At 39.0% G+C, this 25,062-nt stretch overlaps 1 protein-coding gene across 2 annotated transcripts; it reads right to left on the reverse strand.

The window, feature by feature from the left end:
- Nucleotides 1–674: 674 nt before the first annotated feature.
- On the reverse strand, nt 675–15,378 carry ZNF215 (zinc finger protein 215). Of its 2 annotated transcripts, XM_068988701.1 has the most exons (6): nt 14,955–15,378; nt 7,239–7,327; nt 5,721–5,853; nt 5,085–5,180; nt 4,611–4,620; nt 675–2,399 (listed from the first exon to the last, which is right to left on the reverse strand). In XM_068988701.1, exons 1-6 carry the CDS (start codon nt 15,352–15,354, stop codon nt 1,577–1,579), a joined length of 1,551 nt encoding a protein of 516 aa, XP_068844802.1. In that variant the 5' UTR covers nt 15,355–15,378; the 3' UTR covers nt 675–1,576. The 2 variants fall into 2 exon arrangements, with proteins under 2 accessions (XP_068844802.1, XP_068844801.1); XM_068988700.1 differs by lacking the exon at nt 4,611–4,620 and having other exon boundaries at nt 675–2,445.
- Nucleotides 15,379–25,062: the final 9,684 nt, after the last annotated feature.

Consider the following 25,062-nt stretch of genomic DNA (forward strand, 5'->3'; position numbering starts at 1 on the left):
CATCACTTTGTGAAAGAAATCTTCCTAGTAAAATGTTAATTAAAATTTAAAAGTTTAATGTGGGGAGAGTCAACATCTCTACAATAATCTTCTCATCTAGAAACATATTCCTACTTGTTCAAGGTATTTTTTTAAGGGAAGTGGGATGTAGTGTATCTAAATTCACTTCTTAAATCTATGATTTTCTTTGAAGCTAAGTATGTTTAACTTAGTAAATAGTATACATATCTTTTTTTCTTTTTTGGAAAGCTTAGAGATCTAGGAGAAAAAATAAGCATTTTACTTAGGCCAAAATAGCTCTTGAGAAAAAAGGATAAAAAATGAAAATAGTACTTTTATCTTTCAATTACCCAAAAGAAAATAGCTTATAAAAAAGGTAAACTATTAGACTCAGAATGCCTAAAATGAGAATGTCATAATCCATTATATTAAATGTGTCATTGCTTTGATGAATGACTGAACTATGTACCTCAAGAATTTCTTATGTTTGGAGTGTTTTGCTTTTGTTTGGGAAATTCATATAAATAAAAGACAATTTGTGGAGAATCCTACCAATTACTTCTGTAGGGATTTGTCTTAAGTTAACGGCTTGTGGTATAAAGGATGAACAGATGAACACAGAATAATTTTTCACATTTATTAACTCATTGTAGGGAGGGGTTCACTTCGGGATACATTTTCTGCCTTTGGATAAGGTATGAACCCTGACAAAAGCCACCATCAACATTCACTGGGCATGTCTCCAGTATGTTTCTTTGGGGGCAAACTAACATAAGCATATTGGTTCAAGAATCCTCAGGGATCCCGAGGCAGCTTACAGAAAAGAGAGGAAGTTCTGATACACAAAGGATTAGGACTCTGTTGACCTTTTAATGTTTGGGATAAATGACAAGCCTTAGGGTTATGGATGTCTCTCAAGCCTAGATCCCAGAGTACATTAACAAATGCAGATATTGAGAATACATGTATATTAACAACATATCTACCCACCATTGCAGCTGATAATACTCTTCCATTCCAGTCCCCACTCAGCACCAGGACACCCAAGGACATCACCATGGGTTGGGTAACTGGCGGTCTCTGTAGTCTTTGCATTAATTCAGAGTCAGTCCCTAGAAGTGTCCTTTTTTATTCTCATGAGCTCCTGGTTGCTTGTGACCTTCTTATAAGGACTGAAAGTTTGAGTTTAATTAGATTTCACTCCAAGGGTATTGCTTGGCTCCGCCCTAATATCTACTTCATCAATATATCAGGTGAATGTAATTATTCCATAGGTTTCATTTATGAACTAGGGAGAGATGATGGTAAACGGACATCAGAATAATGACAAACACTACCACATTGCTGTTTAATTCCGAACCCTTATGGCTTCATATGAAACCTGGAAAAGCTCCCTCAGATTTATATCCAATTTACCTCCAGTATTAATTCAGTCATATCAATTAAAGAATACTCTCTGACAAATATTTTCTTCCATTTACTATATTCACAGGATTCCTTCCAGAAGAAATTCACAGACTTTGAATGAGTTTTGCAGTCTGACAAATCTCACATTGTTGCTATCACAGGACTTCTCTCAAGTATGAATTTTTTGGTGTTTAAGCAGGTTTGAACTTCTGGTAAAGGTTTTCTTACATTGCTTACATTTGAATGGTTTCTCTCCTGTATGAATCGTTTGATGTCGAGTAAGTGAGGAGCTACGGGTGAAGGATTTTCCACACTTAACACATTCATAGAGATTATTTGGAGAATGGAGTCCTGTATTTTTATTACTGTCTTTATGCGCACTGAGGGTTTTTCCAGATTGATTGCCTCCCCAGGCTTTTGTTGCAGTGTGAAGTTTTTGATGCTTAGTAAGGTTTGAACGTCGGTTGAAGCATCTTCCACATTCACTGCATTTATAGGGTCTCTCTCCTGTGTGAATGATCTGATGTCGAACGAGCGATGAACTGCGGCTGAAGGCCTTTCCACACTGATAACATATATAGAAATTCAGTTCGGTACGACTTTTGGGGAGCTGAATATCTGTACTCAGGCTCAAGGCACTCCCACACTTATATGCTGAATGCTGCTTACCTACTGAGTCTAAATTAAATTCAAAGTTAGTTTTAAGTTGATCACACTTTGGGGAATCCTTTCTCATAGGAATTCCCTGTTGTGTATCAAAAATAGACTTAACTGACTTAACATCAGAGCTTACTTTATTTTCACTGCATTCAAAGTCTCCCTCCTCAGTGTAGACTATATTAGGAATGAAAACTTCTTGTGGCAAATTTATGTCCCAGGGTTCCTGATTCCTATATAACCAGTCATCACTGTTCCGGGCATCTACAGGAAAATGTCCACCTTCAGTCAGTCTTGTCATAATCACTGCACAGGATGATTCTTCTCCAGAAATTCTCTGTTTGGGGACTAATTCCTGATTTTCTGAAATTCTCTCTCTGTCTAAAAATAAATAAAAAATGCCATGAACTGTAGGGAAAAATTGCTTAATTAGCAAAGGAATGCTAAGCCACATAAGGGTATATCTTATGGATCTTTAAATACAGAATTAAAATGTGAGGTGGGGTTAGAAAACAAGGATTATAGAAGAAATAAATGAGATAAAAATATTAAAAAGAGGATGAGGAGATCACAAAACATGAGGAGAGCTATTTAGGAATACTAAGGAGAATACACAGAACTTGACAGAATATCAGTATATATACAGAGATGGCATGGCATATCACATTTCAAGCCATCACTGGTTCATAACTAGTCTGTGAGAGTTATACCTAATCTTGCTTTCTCCAGTAACTTGTCTCTTTTAACCCAAGCTGTTTCAAATAATACGCCCTTCTAAAATACCAATTTAATCATTTCTTTAGGAACATGTCTAAATTTATAGGCCCCGTACCTTAAAGCAAACCTGCAATCATAATGCCCCTATTATCCTTACAGCAGCAATTATTCCCTGTATTTAAAAGAGACAGAAAGAACTGAAATATATAATAGCATGGAAACTATTCTTATTCTGGGTGCAAAAATCACTCCTGATTCTAAAAGTGCTCAGACATTTTTCTATGTGTTTCTTAGGACTCAAAACTTTACCTGATTCAGGCTAGGTTTTTCTCTTTCCACCTCTCTTTAGTTTCTCTATTTCTTCTGATAAAGTTTCACTTCCTTTCTCAAAATTCCTTTTTCACTTAGTTTCTGTGTGTATATATATACCCAGTAAACTGTGCATTCTAGCATTTCTTTAAAAATTAAATTTAAATGACCTTTCTTTCTCTTTTTCCACATAATTTCAGATATGTCTAACATTGTTATCTTCCATGATTTATCAGTAGCTAAGATCTTCAGCTTTGCAATTTCACACAGTTTCTAGGACATCTCCACTTGACTATCCCTACTCTCTTCCAAAACTCAACAAATGAGAGACCATCTCCCTCCATGTGGAAACAGCTTCCCTTGACATCCTCATTTTTGTTCAATGAGTCATTGGTCTTTTAACATTTACACTGGAGTTTATAAAGAAAACTTGAATAACCATGGCTCTTCATCTCTCACATCTAATCTGTCCTTAGGTAATACTGTTTTACTTGATGAAATGACTTTTACCTCAAAGCAGCTCCCACTGATACATCCAACTTTGTCAAGTATATATCAGTTCAGCCTCTTTTAGTCTAATTTCTAGGAGAAATCATTTGTCTATACAATGCCCATGCTAGAAAGTAGACTATTAAATCAGTGTCCTAGGGTGGAGCCTAGGCGTATACTGAGAATACTGACTGCAGTTTTCCTGTCTCTACGTCACCAGTGTATGTTGGATGTGTGGGAGCAGATAACTTGTTCCTTGAAGTCACAGGTTTTCAGAGCGAGAGGAATCTCTTCCAAACCTGGACTTAATTCACAGAATGAGTTTCTGGACTTCAAACTTGATGCCATAATGAGATGACATCTGGGGAGAGAGTAAATGTAATTACCGAGGACAATGAAGTCAACTTGTGGTCAGAGGACAAACTACAGCAGATCAAAATTATGGCACATTCTCTGATATGCTCTTCATAGAGAAGTGCAGTGTTTTTTAGTGTTTTTTTTTCCTTCCCCAGGAATTTGGGCCGATTCTGTCCCTGCTTAGCCAACAGAATGTAGCAGAAGTGATACTAGGCTACTTCTGGGCCTAGCCTTTAGAAGACTGACAGCTTCCAATTCCTCTCAGGATGTTTCCTCTCAGAGTATGGCTGCTGTGCTGTGAGGAGTCCTTGCCTCAGGAGGCCAGGTACAGGTATTCTGGTCCACAGGACCAGCAAAATTCCCATGACAGCCTGCATCAACCTCCGGTTATGTGATGAGTCATCTTGGCCATTCCAGCCCAGTCAAGTGGCCAGAACACTGCATCCTCAGCCATCATATGAAATCTAAGAATTCCTAAGTCAACTCACAAAATTGTGAGAATTACTAAGATAATTGTTTTAAGTCACTAAGTTTTAGAATGATCTGTAAGAAGTAATAGATGATCAAAACCATAATTGTTCTAGCAGGATTTACTGAACAGCAAAATTCCTGGTTGTATTTCCCTAATAAGTCTATGTTCTCTTTACATTTGTACAACTCATTTTTCACGTAACTTCTTTACTTCTATTTAAAAAAAATCACTCTAATGTATTTTGTTATTTTCAAGTCACTTAGTTCTAAGATGTAGAAAACCTACTAATCTATTTATTTTATATCTGGCCATCTTACAAAATCCTTAACAGATATAATAATTTTGATACTGAGGATATATTTTGATATATAGACATGCCTAACTGCGTCACTTTTCAGTACACCAGAAACTAACACAACATTGTAAATCAACTACACATCAATTAAAAAAAAATAAGGAGTCTGTGTTTCTAATCCACACCACTGTTTTGCCTGTTCACATAAGAAAAAAAAAAAGTCTGTGAATGAAAAGCAATGACTTTTTCTTCAAAGTTTAGCTGGTTTGTTGTCACCTCCTGACTATCAACTTAAACCCAACTCAAACTGGGTCATACATTATCTGTGTATTTAATGAACAGAAGCTTCTTACAAATGCCTCAGATCTGCCTGATTCTTACCAAAAACAGCTGTTCTTTGGATTTCTTGCTCCATTATCCAACTTTCTTTTTTACTCTCCAACTTGGAGGTCTCAACTGGTTTGGAAAGTAGATGCTCTTTTCATGGGGAAAAGGAAACAAAGACATTTCAGACATTTTTAGAGAGAAGAGAATTCAATCCCAAAGTAGTAGTCTCTGAGCTGCTAAAAGATAAGGCCAGTGAACCTGTGTATTTCTAGCTCTACATCAGAAAGGACTTTCAATCACATTCAGCAAGAACATCTGCTATTGTTCCCAAGTTACTAGAAAATCTAAACCCAAACTCAAATGCCCTCAACCACTTCAGCAGTCCTAGTTTTTAACAGAAGATGAAGAGACTACTGGGCTTCCCAGGTGGCACTAGTGGTAAAGAACCCACCCAACAATGCAGGAGACATAAGAGATGAGGCCTGGATCCCTGGGTCAGGAAGATCCCCTGAAGGAGGGCATGGCAACTCACTCCAGTATTCTTGCCTGGAGAATCTCCATGAACAGAAGAGCCTGGCAGGCTACATACAGTCCACAGGGTTGCAAAGAGTTGGACACGACTGAAGTGACTGAGCACGCACGCATGAAGAGACTACGAAAGGGCAGATTAGGTAAATACACAGATATCACCTTTATGCAGTGAATTCAGGTTCCTATAGTTCTCCAGCATCACATGCCTGTACAGGTTCTTTACAGCAGGGTCCAGTTGCCCCCACTCTTCTCTGCTGAATTCCACAACCACATCTTCAAATTTCACTGGTTCCTAAAACATTAAGTTCCTATTTAATTAAAGGTCTCCAAAATATTAGTATTACTAGAGAAGAAATGAATTTGGAAAGAACAGGGTAGGTAGTCAGAATATACAAAAATAATTGATAGGACAGTGTTGGCAGTTCTAAGTGGTAAAAAATCAAGTTACATGAAGGCCCTATCAACTTGGTACTCTGTGAGGGCTGCAAAAGGAAAATGAAGGGCCGTCCTAACTCTAGATGAGCTTGTATTTTAATTGAAGAGTAAAAACAGTTGGAATAACTGTGGAACAAAAAATTAGAGTACAAATAACTTACACAAAGAGTTCAGAACAGAAAGAGTTTAAGGTAGAATGTGGGAAATTTGTAATGAAGATGTAGGCTCCGCTAGCAGAAGAGGGAGCATCTCTAATTGGGAAATGCAACCTTTTAATGCCTCATCCTTCAGGTCTCAGAGCCCAATGTCACTCTGTTAAATATTTTTTTTTCCCCTCTCTGATTACCCAACAAAGTAGCCTTCTTCCTAATCAGTCTACTGGGTTATGTTTATTTTTCTCTGTAATAATTATTACTCTCTGCAATTATTTTATTTGCTTGTATTTGTCTGTCTACTTCTACTAGAATATAATCTCCACAATGGCAGGTGTTTGCTTTACTGTCATATTCCCAGCCCTTAGAAATGTTAGGCACTGCAAAAATACTTCAGGCCCTCATCCCACTAGTTGTTGCACTTCTCTGTTCAGCACTCTTAACCTTGTCCTTCTAGGCACCACCACTCACACCGAAATACAAATCACACAAACCCTCCTCTGCCCCAGAGCCAGTCTTTGTGAGTAAGTTGTCTACGTGTGTTTGGCCTACTTCCTCACTCTTCTCCTCCTCAACCCTCAACAATCTGGCTTCTGTTCCCATGCATGCGTATATCTCCTTGACGCTAAGAGAACAGACACTACTCAGCTGTACTTTCCTGAACTTTTGAAGAACTGAAATATGAAATATACTTGAAAATGTTCATCCTTTGCTTTCAAGGTGACATCATATTGACCTGGCTTTCCTCTACAACTTTGGTCCCTTCATTTCAGTATCCTTTGAGGTTTCTTCTGCTCTTGCCTATTAATTGACATTGCTCAGGATTCTGCCCTTGGTTCTCTTCACTTTGAATTCTAAACATTCCCTGGGGAGGCCCTATGCCTACAGTTTCAGTTATCATCTACAATCTTGAGGGCAAAGATGCACAGAGAATATACACAATAAAATATTTTCCAAAAAGTGTATCATCAACTAAAATGGGTCCAGTGTCCTGTGGGAGAATAACAGTCATGCCCTTATGTTTGGCAAAAGTTCAAAGACCAAAAAGAAAAGGCAGGATGTTTCAATAAAGACTGGAATCCTAATTTACCTGGGATTTGCCTGTTATTAAGTCAGCTTCCATTTTCTCTTTCCTGAAGCTCCCTTTCTGATGTAGGACAGAATCCTTGCAGGTTATACCTGAAGATGAAGAAAACATTAGGGAGAAACATTTTTCCCCAGAGGAACTTCTAATAATTACAGCAGTTTCACCACGCTACTTCAGAAGCTTGAAAAAAATGTCAAGTTCTACCAGCAACCAGAATCTCCAGGGGTGGGGCCCAGATTTTTATTTAATTCTTTATTATTGTTCTTATTTACTTTTTGACTGCACCATGCAGCATGCAGGATCTTAGTTCACTGAACCAGGGATGGAAACCACAACCTCTGCAGTAGAAGTGAGGATCCTAAACCACTGGACCACTAGGGAAGTCCCAGATCTTAGAGTTTTAAAAAGGTCTAAAAGTGATTCTGATATTCTACCAGGGGTGGAGAACTACTAGATCATAGAGAAGAGGGAAAATAATACTTTGATGCCTCATCTGTGATTATAGCAGATCAAAAAAATAATAACTTTAATCTTGTCAAAACTAAATCCTAATTAAGGCTTAGCCACCACAGGCTGTAATTCTACTGGGAGCTAATAACATTTTATCTAACCAATCACTTCCTCAAAGACATTGGGGATTACTCTGTGCAAGGATTCTTTTCCTCTAAGTTGCTTTGTGTATACTACACACAGACTTACTGACTCTTCTATGACATAAAAATCTTTGTGGCAACCAATTCTGTTCTCCAGCCCTTTGGTGAGACATATATGTATCAGTTCAGTTCAGCCGCTCAGTCGTGTCCGACTCTTTGCGACCCCATGAATTGCAGCACGCCAGGCCTCCTTGTCCATCACCAACTCCCAGAGTTCATTCAGACTCACGTCCATTGAGTCAGTGATGCCATCCATACCCAAGGGCTAGTTTCTAATGTTACTCCAAGATTCATTAGTTACACCACTAATCTTCAAATGTGAGACTATGGACCAATACTGGTCTGTATTTCACCCTTATTGATTCTGGGTGAAATAAGAAAAAACAAAAACAATGCAAGAAATATTTATAAGACCACTCTGTAAATAAAGGCAAAATTGAGGGAGAAACCCCCCAAATTTCAGCAACATGCCATTTGAATGTTGTCAATAAAATTATAGTCTGTTAACTTTATTCAGGCCTATAACACTTTGTGAGACCTCGGTCCCATAATTCCTCGGACAGTGACTAGTCCATGTTTTTTTTGTTTAAATTTTCATTTTTACTTTACTTTTTCATTACTGTATTGGTTTTGCCATACATTGACATGAATCCACTACGGGTGTACATGAGTTCCCAAACATGAACCCCCCTCCCACCTTCCACCCCATATCATCTCTCTGGATCATCCCCATGCACCAGCCCCAAGCATCCTGTATCCTGCATTGAACATAGACTGGCGATTCGTTTCTTACATGATAGGATACATGTTTCAATGCCATTCTCCCAAATCATCCCACCTTCTCCCTCTCCCCGAGTCCAAAAGTCCACTCTACACATCTGTTTCTTTTGCTGTCCCACACACAGGGTCATCATTACTATCTTTCCAAATTCCATATATATGTTAGTATACTGTATTGGTGTTTTTCCCTCTGGCTTACTTCACTCTGTATAATCGGCTCCAGTTTCATCCATCTCATCAGAACTGATTCAAATATATTCTTTTTAATGGCTGCGTAATACTCCATTGTGTATACATACCACAGCTTTCTTATCCATTCATCTGCTGATGGACATCTGGGTTATTTCCATGTCCTGGCTATTATAAACAGCGCTGTGATGAACACTGGGGTACACGTGTCTCCTTCAATTCTGGTTTCCTCAGTGTGTATGCCCAACAGTGGGACTGCTGGGTCATAAGGTAGTTCTATTTGCAATTTTTTAAGGAATCTCCACACTGTTCTCCATAGTGGCTGTACTAGCCTGCATTCTCACCAACAGTGTAAGAGGGTTCCCCTCTCTCCACACCCTCTCCAGCATTTATTGCTTGTAGACTTGGATCGCAGCCATTCTGACTGGTAAGAAGTGGTACTTCATTGTTGTCTTGATTTGCATTTCTCTAATAATGAGTGATGTTGAACATCTTTTCATGTGTTTGTTAGCCATCCATATGTCTTCTTTGGAGAAATGTCTATTTAGTTCTTTGGCCCATTTTTTGATTGGGTCATTTATTTTTCTGGAATTGAGCTCCAGGAGTTGCTTATATATTTTTGAGACTCGTTGTTTGTCAGTTGCTTCATTTGCTATTATTTTCTCCCATTCAGAAGGCTGTCTTTTCACCTTGCTTATATTTTCCTCTGTTGTGCAGAAGCTTTTAATTTTAATTAGATCCCATTTGTTTATTTTTGCTTTTATTTCCAGTATTCTGGGAGGTGGATCATAGAGGATCCTGCTGTGATTTATGTCGGAGAGTGTTTTGCCTATGTTCTCCTCTAGGAGTTTTATAGTTTCTGGTCTTACATTTAGATCTTTAATCCATTTTGAGTTTATTTTTGTGTGTGGTGTTAGAAAGTGATCTAGTTTCATTCTTTTACAAGTGGTTGACTAGTTTTCCCAGCACCACTTGTTAAAGAGATTGTCTTTACTCCATTGTATATTCTTGCCTCCTTTGTCAAAGATAAGGTGTCCATAGGTGTGTGAATTTATCTCTGGGCTTTCTATTTTGTTCCATTGATCTATATTTCTGTCTTTGTGCCAGTACCATACTGTCTTGATGACTGTGGCTTTGTAGTAGAGCCTGAAGTCAGGCAGGTTGATTCCTCCAGTTCCATTCTTCTTTCTCAAGATTGCTTTGGCTATTCAAGGTTTTTTGTATTTCCATACAAATCTTGAAATTATTTGTTCTAGTTCTGTGAAAAATATCACTGGTAGCTTGATAGGGATTGCATTCAATCTGTATACTCATTTTCACTATATTGATTCTTCTGATCCATGAACATGGTATATTTCTCCATCTATTAGTGTCCTCTTTGATTTCTTTCATTAGTATTTTATAGTTTTCTATATATAGGTCTTTAGTTTCTTTAGGTAGGTATATTCATAAGTATTTTATTCTTTTTGTTGCAATGGTGAATGGAATTGTTTCCTTCTTTTTCTACTTTCTCATTATTATTGTATAGGAATGCAAAGGGATTTCTGTGTGTTGATTTTATATCCTGCAACTTTACTATATTCATTGATTAGCTCCAGTAATTTTCTGGTGGAGTCTTTAGGGTTTTCTATGTAGAGGATCATGTCATCTGCAAACAGTGAGAGTTTTACTTCTTCTTTTCCAATTTGGATTCCTTTTATTTCTTTTTCTGCTCTGATTGCTGTGGCCAAAACTTCCAGAACTATGCTGAATAGTAGCAGTGAAAGTGGTCACCCTTGTCTTGTTCCTGACTTTAGGGGAAATGCTTTCAATTGTTCACCATTGAGGATAATGTTTGCTGTGGGTTTGTCATATATAGCTTTTATTATGTTGAGGTTTTTTTAGTCTTGTCATTCTTGGAAATATGCAAGCTATATCTTGAAAAGATGCAAAAGCCTTAAATCAACCATCCTCCATTTTATCACTCTCACTGAGTACTGCTTCCTTTCCTTTTCCCTCCTGACCTCCTTTCTAAACCTTTACAATTGTGTTCTCTGAAACTCTCATGCCATTCAAAGAAAAAATTCATAAATTGTTGCATTCTCAAGCTGTTTCTATGTTCTTTCTCCCTTTTAATTTAAAATGGATCTTGCCCACCAAAGTCACCTCCTCTCATTCTCCACTACTATGGTCTTGGTAACTTACTTATGGCCTAAGCAACTGCTTAGATATAGTCATACTTTCTCCATCCCCACTTCCTCAAAAAGATTTTTTACTTGCTTGACATTTTTAAAATTCAGTTGTTATAGATGGGTTCAGAATCAGTTTGGGTCGTTTCGGAAAATTTTCTATTTCATCTAAGTTTTCACAGTGTCCTCTTTGATTTATGCAACTTTAATCATAATCTCCCTACCTTTATTCCCAATCTCAGTGATTTTAGTCTTTTTTTTCCTTTATCATTGTAGCTAAACTTTTATCAATATTGCTAATCTTCAACTTTTAAAAAATTTTATAAAGCCTATATTCTTTGTTTTCTGTGTCCACTTAAGTGTGTTTCATCAGCTTAGTGGTTAGCTAGCAATTCCACAGAGATTCCCTTAAATGCTTGAAACAGGGAGCGGAAGCCTGATGGACAAGGAAGCCTGGTGTGTTGCAGTCCATGAGGTTGCAAAAAATCAGGTATGACTGAGCGACTGAACTGAACTACGGAGGGGGGAAAACACTCAAAACCATTCCCTAGCCTTTGTAGATGGCCTGTCCGCATAGGGAATGCCTTCAACACTTAGCCAGATAGTTATGACCTCTGCTTGAGCAGAGCCCGAAGACTGGACAGAGGTGAGAATCAGGGAATCCTCAGGTCTTTCAGAACACATACTCAGCCTCCTAGATCTCTAAGAATTTGTAGGAGCTTTCAAATTCTTTACTCCCTAAAGCAGGTTTCCTCCCAATCTTTTTGTTTGGTTTATGTTTGTCCCAACTATTTATTTGCTGTTCCAGGTGGCAGTAGCTAATACAGTTTTCATTAAATGTTTTCAACAAATGCTAGCCAGTAGCCTCTCAGCCCTGAGAGATCTGTGTATGCTAAGTCACTCAGTCCTGTCCAACTCTTTGCAACCCCATGGACTATAGCCCGCCAGGCTCCTCTGTCCATGGGATTCTCCAGGCAAGAATCCTGGAGTGGGTTGCCATTTCCTCCTCCAGGGGATCTTCCCAACCCAGGGATCGAACCCAGGTCTCCTGCATTGCAGGTGGATTCTTTACTGTCTGAACCACTATGGAAGCCCTCCTGAGAGATCTAAGTTAAGTAAAAATAAAGGCAAACCCTTTAAGTGGATTTTTCAGGGATCCACGACATGTTAAAAGAAACCAAAAGCCTTTCCCAGTCCTGTATTACCCTGCAACCTCTCATTTCCTTCCCAACTAAACTTCTCAGGAATAGTCTATAATCATTATCACACTCTCACCTCATATTTCATATTTTTTTTTACCCATGTGATAGGCAGAATAATAGGCCCCTTGAGATATTCATGCCCAAACCCTTGGATAGTATGGCAAAAGGGATTCTGTAACATTAAAGATCTTTGAGATGAAGAAATGATTCTGGATTATCTGGGTGGTCTCAATCAAATCACATAGTTCTTGAAAAGCAGAGAACCTTTCCCAGTTGTGGTCAGTGACACAGAGAAAGTGAAAGAATGAGTGTGAGCAACTGCATGTGTGCCAGCACACACTGTAACAACAGAATGGAGTGTCAGAGAGATGGCAGTGTGTAAAGGACCCAGTTCACCATGGCCAGTTTGAAGATGAGGGAAGGGGCGCAGGAGACTCAAAAACAAAGAACTGCTGAAGCCCTGATTTTAGCCCAGACAGACCCATGCTGGACCACTGATCTAACCAACAATTTCAATCAATTATTTTCAGTACTCATTTTTATAAGACTCTTTTTTGTTGTTCCAACAGTGTTCACCACCCCTTCTTTCAGATTTCTTCTTTCTTAGCTCAAGACACCAATCTTGCCTGGTTCTTTGACTCTATGGATTACTTCTTTCTAGCCTGCAGACCTTATTTTGAGTTTTCTTCTTTTTCTCAGTCCTTGATTTTTACTTTTTAGATAAAGACTAAATATAACTCCAACACCTATATCATCAGTTTCTAATTAATAATTCTTAGTCAAATATCCAGTCAATTGCCTCAATTGTTTGTTATAAGGTCCACACATTCACATGATCAGTTACATATCTTTCATGTTTCTTTTAATCTCTAAATCCCTCTTCCATGCCCCTCCCTACTTCCTTAGAATTTTGTTCTAGAAACTGGATTGTCTTGCAGTTTCTGACAAATTAGATTTTACTAACGGCATTCCCATGGTATAGTTTAACACGTTCCTTTATCCTAGATCTGTTTTCTTTAATGGTAGTTAAAGCTATGTGTGTGTGCTCAGCCATGTCTGACTCTGAGATCCCATGGAATGTAGCCCACCAGGCTCCTCTGTCCATGAGATTTTACAGGTAAGAATACTGGAGTGGGTTGCCATTTCTTCCTCCAGGGAGTTAAATCTATACCAGCTCTTAAATACTGGGTCTTCCTAAGAATCTGTATTTCTTCTACTCCCGTTCATACCTATAAGTTTATGTATTTTTCCTTCTTGATTTTAGTGCAGAAAGACCCACTAATTTACAGACATGTAGGGCTATAATTCATATTGTTTTAAGTAATAAAATTAATGGTAACCTGTTATAGCAGCAACAAAAACTACTAAACTTCTACTAAAATGGCTTCAACATTAAAGCCAAATTGTTCATTACATATTAGATGGTTCATTGTGGCTGTTGCACAAAGACCTCAAATTCAATGTGTCACATAATTAATATATCAATCTCTCCTCCAACAAAATCTGTTATTTAACACCCCATTCATGCAAGCCAGAACATTTATCCCATTCACAGATAATATGTAAATCCTTTAGGTTCAATCTCCTGTTTTCCCAATGCTTTCTCATCTCTAACACCTGACTACTACAATAGCTCCTAACTGGTTTTCCTATTTTCAGAGCTCGCAGTGCTATCCTTTATTGCAGATATTGATAAACTTTTCCTATAAAGACCCAGATTTAAATATTTTATTTAGGCTTTCCAGGCCATATAGTCTCTGCTATAACCAATCAACTCCAGCCATAGCAGGAAAGTAGCTATAGACAAAATGTAAACAAATGGGATATACCTGTGTTCCAATAAAAATTTATTTCCAAAAATAGTTGGCCTGTGGTCATGGTCTACTGACCCCTGTTCTACAATGAAACCAACAGAGTATTTTTGAAAGGCAAATCAAATTATTTTACTCCCCTACTCAATCTCTGAGGTCTCAGTTCAGCCTTCCTAGTAAAGTTGTTTATGATCTGGCCCTTGACACCACTCAACTTTGGAAAAAGTTACTATGCTAAGTGAAATAAGTCAGACAGAGGAAGACAAATACTCTATGATATCACTTACATGTGGAATCTAAAAAATACAACAAACTACTGGATATAACAAAAGAGAAACAGACTCAGACTAGTGGTTACCAGTAGGAAGAGGGAATAGGGGAGTAAAAGGGTAGAGAATGAATAGGTAAAAACTATTATGTATAAAATAAGCTACAATGATATATTATACAACAGAAGGAATATAGCCAATATTTTATAATGACTATAAATGGAGTATAATCTTGTAAAATTGTGAATCACTATATTGGAAGGACTGATAATGAAGTTGAAGCTCCAATACTTTGGCCACCTGATGCAAAAAGTGGACTCACTGGAAAAGACCCTGATGCTGGGAAAGATTGAGGGCAGGAGGAGAAGGGAGTGAGAATGAGATGGTTGGATGGTAGCATCGACTCAATGGACATGAGTTTGAGCAAACTCCGGGGGACTGTAAAGGTCAGGGGAGCCTGGCATGCTGCAGTCCACAGGGTTGCAAAGAGTCAGACACAACTTAGGGACCAAATAATAACATATCATAAACCTCCAACTTACATAATATTGTACATCAACTATATACAAATAAAATTTTTTTTTAGATAATTTTTCCTCATATGGGAGAGGGTCAACTATTCTACGTCCAATTTTCTATATTCTCACCTTCATCTTCAAGCATATCAATCACATCCTGTATGAGGCTCACCACTTCTTTGCTATTCTTCGGATATTGTAAATTCACCCAAGTCCTGACTTCTTCAGGGAGAATTGTCAGGAACTGCTCCAGCACCAATAGCTCTAGAATCTGCTTCTTGGTATGAATTTCTGGTCTCAGCCACCGAAGACTGAGCTCCCAGAGTTGGCTCAGGGCTTCACGAGGCCCAGACACTTCCAAATACTGGAAATGCCTGAATCGCTGACGAGAGGCCTCACAGTCATCTGTCTCCACGACTGGGATGGTTTCCTGCTGCCAAGACGTATCTGCTCTCAGGACCTCACTTTGTTCATGAGGAGCCAGGTTATGAGGTTTTGAGACAGTCATCAGCTTGCTCAAAAGCTGCATCCTCCTCCACAGAACTCCCACTGCAGTTCAAATTGTCTTACCAGAAGATTCCAATAATTCTCAGGCTGGGGCTAAGCACTTGTATACAACATATATATGCAGTGAGAAAAGTTCCAGGAGCTTTAGACACGCAGCCAATATTCAGGTAACTGAGAAACTGAAAAAAAAAAAAAAAAAAAAAAGAGATCTAGGTCAAAAAGTATATTCCCTTATAATAATTACAAGTTTACATTTGTTAGGATTCGCTATGAACCAGTGTGCAGTGTGCAACAGGGAGGTCTTAGGCTCAACCCAACATTCAACACTTACAAGTCTACCACACATCATATTTGGCCCCAGCTACTAAGAAGGCTACTAGACAGAAAACAATGCTTGCTAGCAGAGGACTGAGGAACTGGAATTTTTCCTCAGTGGGAGTTCTCACAGAGTATAGCTCAAGTGCAAGGCAATGTGGCCCATGAGGGTTGGGCAGAAAGCATCTTGACTGAAAGGTTCCTTCCACAGGACCAATATCTAACAACTTTACAAGTGAAGCTCTCAGAGCTCCCCAAAAGAACATGCCTGATTACAAGAGTCACTACAGTCAGAGAAGTTCAGATCCAACTTTCCATCAGGTTTACAGCTCTCCCAGTCCAGATGCAGTTTACCATTCAGGAGTCATGTTTATTGTAAGCCACTAGGCTAGTGGTTCTCAGGTGCAATTCTGCCAACGGAGAAGATCTGGCAATGCCTGGAGACAGTTCTGGTTGTCACAAGTGGGGGCTGTTACTGGCATCTAGTGGGTATAGCAGGGAAGCTGCTAAACACCCTGCAGTGCATATTACATCCTCTTATAAAAAATAATTATCTAGCCCCAAATGTCAATAATTCTGAAGTTAAGAAACCCTGATATAGTCTATATACAGTAGCTAAGAGTACACACTTTGGAGTTGTAGACATGAGGTTAAATCCAGACTGTACTAGTTACTACATGTATGAACTTGAGCAAATTGTTTAGCCAAAGTCTGAGTTTTCTCAACTGTAAATGAATGTAACAAAATCCGTCTGATTGAATTATAGGGATTAAAAGAACACTCACCTCACTTCTCAGCAGATAGTAAGCATTCAATAGATTATCATATATTATCATACACAACACAGATGTGTCTGCCTATAAGTATACCTTACAATCTGGCCAAAAGTTTATGTATAAAAGTATTTCCTTACCTCATCTACTGGCAATGTCCACCTGAATAGATCAATCAACATTCAAGTAAGGATTAATAAACAAAGTAAGGGAAGGATATTGGAGAAGGCAATGGCACCCACTCCAGTACTCTTGCCTGGAAAATCCCATGGACAGAGGAGCCTGGTAGGCTGCAGTCCACGGGGTCACGAAGAGTCGGACACGACTGGGCGACTTCACTTTGACTTTTCACTTTCATGCATTGGAGAAGGAAATGGCAACCCACTCCAGTATTCTTGCCTAGAGAATCCCAGGGATGGGGGAGCCTGGTGGGCTGCCGTCTATGGGGTTGCACAGAGTCAGACACGACTGAAGTGACTCAGCAGCAGCAGCAGCAGGGGAAGGATATACGAAGGCCTTTGAAATGACAGTGCGATAGAAAGAAAAATACACAATGCTAGAGAGGAAAAGAAAACATTTTAGAATATGACATTCCACGGGGGTAAAAAAAGGAGTTTGGAAATAAGCAGAATCCATAAGACTAACGGCATAAGAAACATGCTCCAGTTGATAGTTATTTTCCATGAAGGTAGAAATGAACAGTTCTGATACTGATATACACTTGTGCTGGAACTGAATAATAGGTAAATGGAGTGCAGTTTCTGAGAGCCAGGTTTCGCAATGTTTGAGTGGGAGTTTTCAGATAACCAAGGGAAGGAGGCCAAATGATCCATGTGGTAATGAATTAGAGCTGGAGATATCAGTATGAACTTATGTTTAGCCTAATACAGGTAAAGAAGTTACATATAGAAATATTTACAGATATATGAATATATAGGGGTTAGTATATGCACATATATTTCCTGGCTCTGTCAGCAGAGCAGGCATAGAAGGAACACTTAATCCCCAGATCTTGGTTTCTAAAACCATTCTTCAATAAAAGGAACCAGGGTTCTATGGACAAATGGATGCTTTGAGGACTGGGGTAGTGAAAGGTTGTTGCTGAACGAAACGACCTGGGGGTTCTTAGCCTCTGGAGAATTCAATCTGGGGCCAGAGACAAGGCTTGATTGCTCAGAGCTTTTGTGTAATAAAGTTTTACTAAAGTCTAAAGGAGATAGAGAAAGCGTCTGACATAGGCATCAGAAGCGGGCAGAAAGAATACCCCCCTGCTAGTCTTCAGCTGGATGTTATAGAAATGACAGTATCATTTCTTATAACTGCTGTAGTCACTAGCAGTCTGTTAATGAAAGAAAGGAATGTCTTAAAACTCAGAATGGCACCAGGCCCCTATCCATAAGATGCATTTTGGGATAATCTTGGCACCGAATGATTCATCCTGGGCCATAAACGATTGACTTGAATCTTGTAGAAGGGCAGATTACCATGCAGACAGTTTCGTTTACATAGATTAGGGGAACAATATCTGAGTATAACATGCTGGTTTGTCAAGTAGGTTCTGAGCCATTAGGCAGAAAGGATTTGAAGACAGAGTCTGGGGTAAATGCATAGTACATTAACATAGCTTAAGAATCAATCAATAAGTGCAGAAGAATACACAAATCTCCCACGAGAAGAACTCCGAATATTTACATACTCAGCCCTCCAGGAGATAAAGCACAACTCTCCATTGTGCGTGGGCTCTTTGTAGTGATTTCCTTCCAAACGAGTACACTATGGAGAGGGAGAAAAGTGCATTTATAGTGGAGAAAGGGCTTCCCTGGTGGCTCAGACAGTAAAGAATCTGCCTGCAATGCAGGCAACCTGTGTTCAATCCCTAGGTCAGAAAAATCCCCTGGAGAAGGGAATAGCTACCCACTCCATTCTCCATTCTTGCCTGGAGAATTCCATGGACAGGAGCCTGGTGGGCTATAGTCTCCAGGGTTGCAAACAATCAGACATGACTGAGCAACTAACACACACACACACACACACACAGGAGAAACCTCACAAACACTATTTCAACCAGGTGATGAAGGGTAACATCAGTAGTAGTAAGTCACATCGACAGTATGTTGAGACAATGTGGTGGAAATAGCACTTTTCTCTCTGTGATCTTCCTTCTCTAAACCAATAATTCCAATCTAATCATGAGAAAAATAATCAAATTCTAATAGATGGGCTTCCTTTAAAATACCTGACCTATACTCCTCAGAACTGTAAAAGTCATTAAAGGCAAGTTTGAGAAACTGTTATAGCCAAGGAGCTTAAGGATATAAAACAAATAAAATATAGCATCCTGGCTGGGACCACGGATCAGAAAAAAGATATTAGGTAAAAACTAAAGAAATATGAATAGAGTATAGGCTTCAGTTAACGTATCGATATTATTTCATTAATTGAAATATAATTAATTAAATAGTATTTCATTATCCCATTAATTCAAACAGGTGTACCATACTAATTTGTCACTAATAGAGGAAATGGTTTGGGTATATGGAAACTGTACTTTTCTGTAAAGATAAAATTGTTCTAAAACACAATCTTTATGTAAAAAAATAAGACACTTGCCTGATGTCTACAGATTCAAAAGGATGTATTGTAACAAAAGAGAATTAAAAATCCTGTTGGTAAAACAGGAATGAGATGAAAGTAAGTATCAAAGTAGATTAGCAGACTTAAAATCTTGATTGGAAGCAGTAGAAAGCAGAAGTGACACTTCATCGAACCAATGATATGACAGAAAAGCCTAAAAATGTCTCCTAAAATATGGAGGAAAAGGGAGAAAAAAAATTTATGGTAAAAAATAAAACATGGGAAAAAAATTTCAAATCAAAGTGATCCATGCACATGGCAAAAGGAAAAACAATCAAATGGCACATGAGAACTTTTATGATAAAAATCAACCATTTTCTACCTTACCTTAATTTCTATGTCCAGATTTACTCTGCAGAAGTTTTTTTTTTTTAAAACTGATGAAAGCTTTTATTTTTTCTTTGAGTTATGGGGGATTTCTTTCACTTGACTTTGAAGAATTTACTTTTATGAAGAAACAAAAAATGTTTCTACCAGTCACTTTAAATTTATAAACTATTCCTTACTGATGGTTCTCTTCCCATAGCATTGTGCTTGCACAGTTACAATATCATTTCAAATTTCTCTGAAGATTTTCCTGTTTCCTGAATTCCCTTTGATTCTGTGATCAAGGTTTTTAATCATCATGGTTTTTAGACATCTAGTGTTCCCCAGTTTTCTGCTCATAGTTAAGAATCAAACGTTAGGTTTATTATTCTAGATTGTTATATTAATTTCTACTTCTGTATCAGTAGACTGGTTTCCTAATGGGTATTTGCCCTGAATGGGAGACTTACCAAGAGCTATTGAATATCTTGTCACCTCACTTATTTAACTTAAACGCAGAGTATATCATGAGAAACGCTGGGCTGGATGAAGCACAAGCTGGAATCAAGATTGACAGGAGAAATATCAATAACCTCAGATATACAGATGACATCGCCCTTATGGCAGAAAATGAAGAACTAAAGAGCCTCTTGATGAAAGTGAAAGGGGAGACTGAAAAAGCTGGCTTAAAACTCAACATTCAGAAAACTAAGATCATGGCATCTGTTCCCATCACTTCATGGCAAATAGATGGGGAAGCACTGGAAACAATGACAGACTTTATTTTTGGGGGGCTCCAAAATCACTGCAGATGGTGACTGCAGCCTTGAAATTAAAAGACGCTTGATCCTTGGAAGAAAAGCTATGACCAACACAGGCAGCATATAAAAGAGCAGAGAAATCACTTTGCCAACAAAGATCCATATAGTCAAAGCTATGTTTTTTCCAGTAGTCATGTACAGATGTGAGAGTTGGACCAAAAAGAAGGCTGAGCACCAAAGAATTGATGCTTCCATACTGTGGTGCTGGAGAAGACTCTTGAGAGTCCCTTAGACAGCAAGGAGATCCAATCAGTCAATCCTCAAGGAAATCAGTCCTGAATATTCATTAGAATGACTGATGCTGAAGCTGAAACTCCAATACTTTGGCCACCTGATGCAAAGAACTAACTCATTTGAAAAGATCCTGATGCTGGGAAAGATTGAAGGCAGGAGGAGAACGGGACGACAGAGGATGAGATGGTTGTATGGCATCACTGACTCAATGGACATGAGTTTGAGTAAACTGTGGCAGTTGGTGATGGACAGGGAGGCCTGGTGTGCTGCAGTCCATGGGGCTGCAAAGAGTCGGACACAACTGAGTAACTGAACTGAACTGATGTGAATATCAGTGAGACATACACATTGGTAGGCTTTGATTTAGGGTGAGAGGAGGAGTTGGCTGCCAAGCTATGGGCTCCCTACACAACAGAGTGAAAAGGTTTTACTATAAAAAATGTCAACACCAAACCTAAAAGTCTTCGTTATCCTCAGAGGGTTTATTCAATTTATTTAGAAAAGAACCTTATGTGGGAAGAAGGTGCTGGAGCTAAACTGCTTCTCTATGCATGTGAAAAGAGGGCTGGGAGTTTGGGGAGATAACTGGAATAGATGTTTCACATGTAACCCTTCACTCAATCCCTATCTTCTATTTGACATGGCCTGCCTGCTCTGTTGAAACAGTTTTAAGATTCACACAGGCAGATGAGTTTCCACCTTCACTATGGTTACCTCCTAGCATATTCTAAGTGGTTGCTTTTGCTAAACTGTTTCTTTAAACCATATTTTCACTGTCTTGTACAAATATTTGAAACCATTTATATACTGATTAAGATCCCCATTAAATGGGGACACAGGGCAAAGTGGATCAACTGAGGAAAGATTCTGAGATCCAACACAAACCTTTTCCAAAACTTTAGGAATGAATGGGTTTATTTAAAAAAAAAAAAAGTTCCAAGTGCTGAAGAGGTATCACTCACTGAGTTTCAGCAGAATGAACTATGGGCCCAGATACTCTAAGAATTAGTTCACAGATCACACGTTAAAAACAAAAACCATGGGAGCATTAAAAAAAAAAAAAAGTAGATTTAACAAACAAGAATATCCAGTGTAATGATAAATGCACTGAGTAAAAATTTAACTCAATTACATAAAAACATAAGAGACATCCAAAAGAACTCCAAAGCTTAAAGGGATTATTAAAGAAATAACAAGCAAATTTAAACAACAAAATATGCAGGGATAAACTGAATTAAGATATATATTGAATTGAAAGCTCAAATGAATGAAGTTAGACGAGGAAACTTTTTAATGATTGAAGGCACGACTCATGACATTATGACTACTACTTATGTGTATCAAATCCATAACTGAAATATATTTATAGCAAAACTTCCAGACAACAAGAGATGTGATCAATAATAGCACAATATAAATAGGAGACTAAGACAACTTTTTCAGTCCTTAGCAAATAAAGTAAACTAAAATTAACAGCACAGTGGACATGAATATGCTTACTTTGATATATAAAACCAGACAGAATGTAATTTCTATTCAAGCTCTTATGAGAATGCTTAAAAAAGCTGCTACTTATTAAGGTACCAAAACTCTTCAATAAACAAAAGGTAAACAAAAGTTGTATAAACCACATTTATTATCAGAATGAAAACTAGCTCTTAACACCATGTAGAAATAGAAAAAACAATTTCAACTACTTTGAAATTTAACTTTTGCTTCTAAAACACAATTCAACTTAATTAAAAACACTTCAAACACCCCACTTTAAATTCTATATAGCACAGCTCAAGTTCTACTGTTAGGAAATAGTGAAGCTTTACATATATTAAACAAGCATGAGATGAACTACACATTCAACTCAAAGAGAGAAAAAGCATCAGAATACACTAGAGATTTTATAGATTAAAAATATATTAGTCAGTATAAATAATTATAAAGCTACGAGAGCAGGTTAGAGATGTTCAGGAAGATTTCAAAAGAGGAACAGTAGGGATGATAAACGGACCAAGGTACCGCCGTGAGTGCGAATAGCTTAAGTGCTCCGTTTAAGGGAGGAGCAATGGAATAGTCAAGAACTGTTGAAGTTTAAAAAGAAGTTTAAACTCTAAAGTACTAAACAGACACCTTTAAGGACGATGGTGTAACTCAGGATGAAGAGTTAAGGCGCTAAGCCAGCACCTCTGAAGGAAGGGCTCAGTAAGGCGCAGGTGACAGGAAGCCGGAGTTAGATTAAATAGCCAGCTGACACAAATTCAAATGATTTTACAGGATCAAGGAACTGGAACAGACGCTAATTATGAGGAATAGGTAGTATCTGTAAGAAGGGTTGTTTTTAATCAAATACGTCATAGGCAGAGCAATACCCCGAGGTAAGGAGAATCTTACCTTCCGAGATTAGCTTGTAAAAAGGAGCATAAAGCAGTGTGTCAATAAGCATCTGAATAAAGAGAATGCTTACAAAAGCCGCTACTTCATTAAGGTACCAAAAAATTCTTCAATAAACAAAAAGTAAATAAAAGTTGTTCAAACCACGTGTATTACCAGAATGAAGACTGGATCTTAACACCAAGTAGAAATAGAAAAAACAATCTCAACTACTTCGAAATTTAACTTTTGCTTCTAAAACACAACTCAAATTAAAAACACTTCCTAACACTGCATTTCAAAATCTATATAGCACAGCTCAAGTTCTACTGTTAGGAAAAGGTGGCTCAGAGGTTAAAGCGTCTGCCTCCAATGCGGGAGACCCAGATTCGATCCCTGGGTCGGGAAGATCCCCTGGAGAAGGAAATGGTAACCCACTCCAGTATTCTTGCCTGGAGAATCCCATGGACGGAGAAACCTGGTAGGCTACAGTCCAAGGGGTCTCAAAGAGTCGGACACGACTGAGCGACTTCGCTTCGCTTACATATATAAACAAACAAGAATGAAATGAATTACACATTCAACTCAAAGTGAGAAAAATAAAAAAAAGGGATTTATATATTAAAATGTAATACATTACTCATTATATTTACTACTAAATATAAAATTACTAAGTTACTTTCAGCGCGTGGCCAGGAATGACAGAAAGCAAGGCAAATTGGAATGAACTTTTCTCCATTTTCTTTTCCAGTTAATCGATCCAATCACACTTGATCTGGAATCACTCCAAAATCAAGCTGCGTAAGATATATTTACCAGGGTAAGCGCCTGGAGACCGCCCGCATCGCAGAATTGAAGGGGAGACAGGGGATCTGGACATGAAACCTAGCCTTGCTGTTTCCCACCCATACCCTGCTTACTTCTCCTCTCCCATGCGCTGACTTCCTTCCACAGCCCAGGCCTCCACCCCTGTCAGGTCGCGCCCTCCTCCAGCGTCTCCAGCAGGAATTGCAGAGCGCAGAGCTGGAATCCGGGCAACTGCAAACAAGCCGAGGAGGCCCGTGCGTTCCGTGTAAATGCCCTCTTGCGGGATTCCCAATTCCACTCACCCGCCTCCTCACTGCCCGCTGAGCCGCGTGATACCTGCGAGTACCGCTCCCAGCCAGGGCTGGGTTCAGTCACACCCAGGAGCCAGTTCAGAGGAGCCAGTTCAGAGGAGCCGCACAAGTCGCCCGCCCGGTCGGGGAAGGGAGCTTGCGTTGGTAAACACTCCAGAACTGAAGTACCGTGTATCACACTTGACCCTTACTCGCCAGCGCCGGTTCCGTATCTCTTAAATTCCAGGAGCAGGCCGGGACACCTGCGCATGCTCACCAGGCTCGGCTTGAGCTCCCAGCAGCACCCGCGACCCATTTGTAAAGTTGACAGAGGGTGGGGCCTCTCCCAGACCCGCCCCTTTCCCAGGCCCCCTCCCACTTTGTAGCCTTGAGTCCAACTCTAGAGCCTAGAACCGAGGGCCGCCCTTAGGGTAGGAGGGAAAATGGCTTGTCAAACTTCTGTGGCTTCCTCCAGATACATCTAAAACAGGCTGAAATCTTTCTTACATGTTTTCACTGCCCCACCTATTCGTCTCCCCTTTCTCCTGGAATCAAAAAGCAGTCAGGAATTTGTAGATTGTCAAGATACGAGAAGGGGTAGTTTCATGGGCTATGTGTCATGGATATTTGTTTCTTTTAGGCGTCTGATCATTTGAATAACCTTTCTATAATTATAATCTTCTGTTGAGTGTTGTGGAGAGTTGGAGCCTGTCTCTGTCCATAGAAATTGAATACATCTGATATTAAATGCCTTGGTCTGCATTGGAGTTAGGACTTAATCAATTAGATACACCCAGTCTAGGCTGTAAATTAAGAGCTGCTAAGTCACCTCAGTCGTGTCCGACTCTGTGTGACCCCAGAGACGGCAGCCCACCAGGCTCCCCCGTCCCTGGGATTCTCCAGGCAAGAACACTGGAGTGGGTTGCCATTTCCTTCTCCAATGCGTGAAAGTGAAAATGAAGTCGCTCAGTCGTGTCCGACCCACAGCGACCCCATGGACTGCAGCCTTCCAGGCTCCTCTGTCCATGGGATTAAAGCAAGAGCATCAGTTCCTTTGCTTTTTTAAAAACAGACTTTATTTTTTAGGTCAGTTTTAGAGTTAATGAAAAAATGAGAAGCTATAGTACAGCGTACGTGAACCGTGAACTTCCAGATGTTCAAGCTGGATTTAGAAAAGGCAGAGGAA

Source organism: Capricornis sumatraensis, chromosome 16 (genome assembly GCF_032405125.1).
Source record: "Capricornis sumatraensis isolate serow.1 chromosome 16, serow.2, whole genome shotgun sequence".
Classification (NCBI taxonomy): Eukaryota; Metazoa; Chordata; class Mammalia; order Artiodactyla; family Bovidae; genus Capricornis; species Capricornis sumatraensis.